At 54.9% G+C, this 1047-nt stretch overlaps 1 protein-coding gene across 1 annotated transcript; it reads left to right on the top strand.

The window, feature by feature from the left end:
* Window positions 1-348, top strand: GLOTRDRAFT_133748 (uncharacterized protein; the record flags this gene model as incomplete). The annotated part of the gene is made up of 1 exon (XM_007872714.1): window positions 1-348. The coding sequence occupies one exon, from the start codon at window positions 1-3 to the stop codon at window positions 346-348; it is 348 nt and encodes a 115-aa protein (XP_007870905.1).
* Window positions 349-1047: the final 699 nt, after the last annotated feature.

The following is a 1047-nucleotide window of genomic DNA, read 5'->3' as shown; positions in this document are numbered from 1 at the left end:
ATGTATGAGGAGAAGCTATGGAAAGGCGTCCCAGAATTTTCGGACGACTCCAAGAGCTTTGAGGACTTCAAGGGAGCGGTCTTGGCGTTATACCCTGCCGTTAAGGAGGACCAGAGATATAGCATCGGGGATATGGACCGTGTAGTAGGGGAAAGGCAGCATGTGGGCATCCACAATTTGGCGGACTTAGCGGCATTCCATCGCGATTTTCTGCTCATCACTCGCTACCTCCGCAAAAACGACATCATATCCGTTCGAGAGCAAGGGAGAGCGTTCCAGAGAGGCTTCCAGCCGGAGTTATGGAACAAAATATTCACGCGCCTCCAGATCAAGGACATAGACCACTAACCGGACACTCCGTACAACGTAGATGAGGTTTACAAGGCGGCGGAGTTTATTCTTCATGGAACGTCGGCCATGGGAACCACAGAAAAGCATGCGGAGCCATCTCGGAGTGCTCCGAGTGCACCGGTGGTGAAGACGGAGGACCTATCATCATTGGTGGAGGTCATCACAAAATCCATCAGTCAAGCTCTAGTAGCCGCGGTTCAGCAGAACGCTGCGATGGCCCCTGCGATGTCCAACAGACCGGCCCCACAGACCACAGACATGTTTCATTTGGATCAGCGGGAGCGAATCGAGGCCTTGGAGCGGGAATTATTTGCGTTGAGAGGGAAAGGGAAGCAGGTTTTTGACCGAGTCTACGTTCCTCCGCCAAATAGGTCTTCCAACCCCTCCAAGGAGTCCGGAGTTGGTCCGGCAGGTCCTGCACCCTCTAGAGCCAAGAGTCAACCGGTACGAGAGCAGCCAGTGGCCGAAGCAGTGCGGCCGGCAATAAATCGAGAGTCCCCACCTCACATGTCAGAGGGACCAATCCATCCATTCGCCAGTGCAAGGGACGTCAACAGGCCCAGGCAGGCAATTCCTCAGAGCGTCGAGAAAGGCTCGGCTCAAGCAGCAGAAGCGTCACAAGCCAAGGAGCCAGCCTATCGCACCCAGGCCCCTGTCTATAATCCTCGCATCTCGAATCTGGTGTTCGAGCGATCG

Source organism: Gloeophyllum trabeum (assembly GCF_000344685.1).
Source record: "Gloeophyllum trabeum ATCC 11539 unplaced genomic scaffold GLOTRscaffold_00019, whole genome shotgun sequence".
NCBI lineage: Eukaryota > Fungi > Basidiomycota > Agaricomycetes > Gloeophyllales > Gloeophyllaceae > Gloeophyllum > Gloeophyllum trabeum.
This window is presented reverse-complemented; position numbering and strand designations above follow the sequence as displayed.